The following is a 2,956-nucleotide window of genomic DNA, read 5'->3' as shown; positions in this document are numbered from 1 at the left end:
AGGAAGAGCATCTTTGCCGGATTTGAGGAAAGAAAGTCATCCATCAGAGGGACCATTCTCCCTCAGGCTGCTTCCCTCGCCCCGACACAGACTAGGCAGAAGCTGGCTGGGACTTCTCCAGTCACGGAGGCGAGGGCGGTAGAGACACACCACACCCACACCCACGCCTGCAGCCTGCAGAATCACACACCTTCCCTCCCAGGATGCCTGCCTGGCTCCGTCCACTTTGTTTCTGGCGTTCCTCACAGGGACCACATAAGGAGGGGGAACATGGCCAAGAGCATTTCTTTCCCTGCACGCATTCACACATATCACACATATACACACGCACCTCCCCCCTCACACACCACACATACACACACCACACTACACCCATACCCCCCTTATATACCCCACATCCCACACACACCATACCATACAAACATATACACACACCACACGTACACCCACACACACACCCATACACATCACACCCCTCACCCCCCACACACACACCACATATACCCACACACACATACCACATATATCCCCCCCACACAACACATACACATACACCCCACACACAGATGAACCTCCCCCCACCATGCACACACACACTGAGCTCATTTTGGCCCAATTTTAACAATTCACAGAGTGCTTCCCTGTCTATTATCTTGATCCCTGCATAACACAGTGTGCAGTGGGGGCAGTACTATACTATTTTACAGATGAGAAAAATGAAGCTCAGAAGCTAGGCAATTTAAGGTAAAGGAGAAATCAGGCCTCAAACTTACGGCTCTTAACAGCAAACCCAGTACTCTTTCTATTATTAAGAGGAAATCCAGCTTTGATCAATCTGAAGGATTTTTTATTCGATGCCTAAAATATGCAGAACAGAGTACAGAGGCAGACCTGAAAGGAAACAAATATGTAGGAATGGCACCAATCCCAGAGAGATACGCTTTTATAAACAAGTCAGCAAATATGAAAAGCAAGCTTACACATGCAGTGATTCTCCAAAGCATGCTAGAAGGAAATACTGGTCAAAAAAAGTTGTGCTAGTGGGCTGGACAGTGCAGGGAATTCATTTTCTGGAGGAGGAAGGTTTGCAGCTAACTTTTGGGGTCCTATTCTCAGAGCAGGCTTGGAGCATCTGTTGAAATCTCAGCAGATGGAACACACCAGAAATGTACTTTCCTTTTTATTTTGGAGAAACCTGGCACCTAGGGTACTATGAGATCAAATAAAAGTGCATTTTTATATCATCATTTGTAACATAAAGTCAGGAACATTACTTGTTCCTGGGAAAGTGATTTCATTTTTACCCCTCCCTGATGGATTTTATAAGTAAGCCATGCTGAAATGAAAACTGGAAATGAGAGTCAATGTGACTTCTTTCTGAAGAATGCACTCAGTTGTCTGGGGTTTTTTGTCTTTGTTTTTGCAGTGTCAATGGACACCTGGTACCTGCCACCTTTGCTTGGAAACTGAGAAGCTCTGCTGTGCTGCAGTGCTTGCTGATGCTATCACAGCAGAAGGAATGCTGCTTCTGTCCCTTTTAAGCCCTGTGTGAAACTGACTTTTCATACACTGCATTCTGTGACCTTCCGTAACGATGTCTGCACCTGACTCCCCCTCTGCATTCTCGGGGAGTGTGGAGAACGGGACTTTCCTCCAGCTGTTTCCCACATCCCTGTCCACATCGGTGGACCCGTCCTCGGGCCACCTGTCAAATGTCTACATCTATGTGTCCATATTCCTCAGCCTGTTAGCCTTCCTGCTCCTGCTTTTAATCATCGCCCTCCAGAGGCTCAAAAATATCATCTCCTCCAGTTCCTCCTACCCGGAGTATCCAAGCGACGCTGGGAGTTCTTTCACCAACTTGGAAGTCTGCAGTATTTCCTCGCAAAGGTCCACTTTTTCGAACCTTTCCTCCTGAAGAAAATGGAAGAATCTTTCAGTGTCATGGCTGCTGAAGTTTTCCCTCAGGGGAAGTATCACAGGAAGCAGGCACCTCAGGAAAGAAATGCCCATTTTGTTCCTTTTCACCAATTAGACCTGGTTCTCCTCCTCCTTCAGCCCTGATTTCTTTTTCTGTTCGTGATGCTTTTTGTTGTGAATGTAGGAGTTGATGGTGACAGAAATGCTTGCATGGTGAGGAATTTCACCCAGACCACTTGATGAACCTGCAGCTGGCTTCTTGGTGGGGCAGGCCACCCTGCTGGACACCTGAGGCTGAACTCACCTGAGGCGGCCTCGCAGAGGAAGCTGGGTCAGGGCTCTGCACTTCTGTTTCTCTTACAAAACCATGAAACCAACGGAGCCAGCAGTAGAAGATATTTTACATATTTAAAAGATAAAGTGGAAAACACCAAGTTTAAAAAAAAGAATCAGTTTGGATTTCATGTATAACATCTCTACAGCCAGAGGCAAAAATATGCTAAGTGTTTTATTTCATTTCACTTTAACCAATGAAAATCACATTTATTGATGAATTAAGGTATATATGGAGAAGTTCTGGAAGACTTTAACTTTTAATAGCAAGACAAATATGTGTTATGATGCCGTTTGTAACATATTTCTGCTTTGGGGGTTTTTTTTCCTACTTATGTTATAGTCTTAATGACTCTATGTTTGTGGAATTCTTTGTGATAATTGCTGTTGCTATTCCTAAGACAGGCACCAGAACAGACACTGGAAATTTTTATTTTGTATCCATAATTTCCATCTGGGAATCATACATACGGAAAATAATTATTTAGTTGTATTTTGCACAGTAATAACTCCTCGTGGTTGTGAAAGTATGTTCTTTTATTCAGTATCACAGTCTTCATAAGCTCAGTGCAGAATTATATTAACTCCAAGATGTCAGATGTCTGTTCACTCACATTAGGTTGCAAAACTTAGAAGACTCCATTGCTAAATAGTTATGTTGTTATATACTCTGTGAATGTTACATGTCTCTGATAATTCATTG

The 2,956-nt window shown here is 43.9% G+C and overlaps 1 protein-coding gene across 1 annotated transcript; it reads left to right on the top strand.

Annotated features, from left to right (window-relative positions):
* The first annotated feature begins 1,594 nt into the window (after window positions 1-1,594).
* Window positions 1,595-1,918, top strand: SERTM1 (serine rich and transmembrane domain containing 1). The gene has a single exon (XM_052650334.1). The coding sequence runs from the start codon at window positions 1,595-1,597 to the stop codon at window positions 1,916-1,918; it is 324 nt and encodes a 107-aa protein (XP_052506294.1).
* The last annotated feature ends 1,038 nt before the right edge of the window (window positions 1,919-2,956 follow it).

This window comes from Budorcas taxicolor, chromosome 12 (genome assembly GCF_023091745.1).
Source record: "Budorcas taxicolor isolate Tak-1 chromosome 12, Takin1.1, whole genome shotgun sequence".
Lineage (NCBI taxonomy): Eukaryota > Metazoa > Chordata > Mammalia > Artiodactyla > Bovidae > Budorcas > Budorcas taxicolor.
The sequence above is the reverse complement of the archived record's forward strand: the minus strand, read 5'-3'. Positions and strand labels throughout refer to the sequence as shown.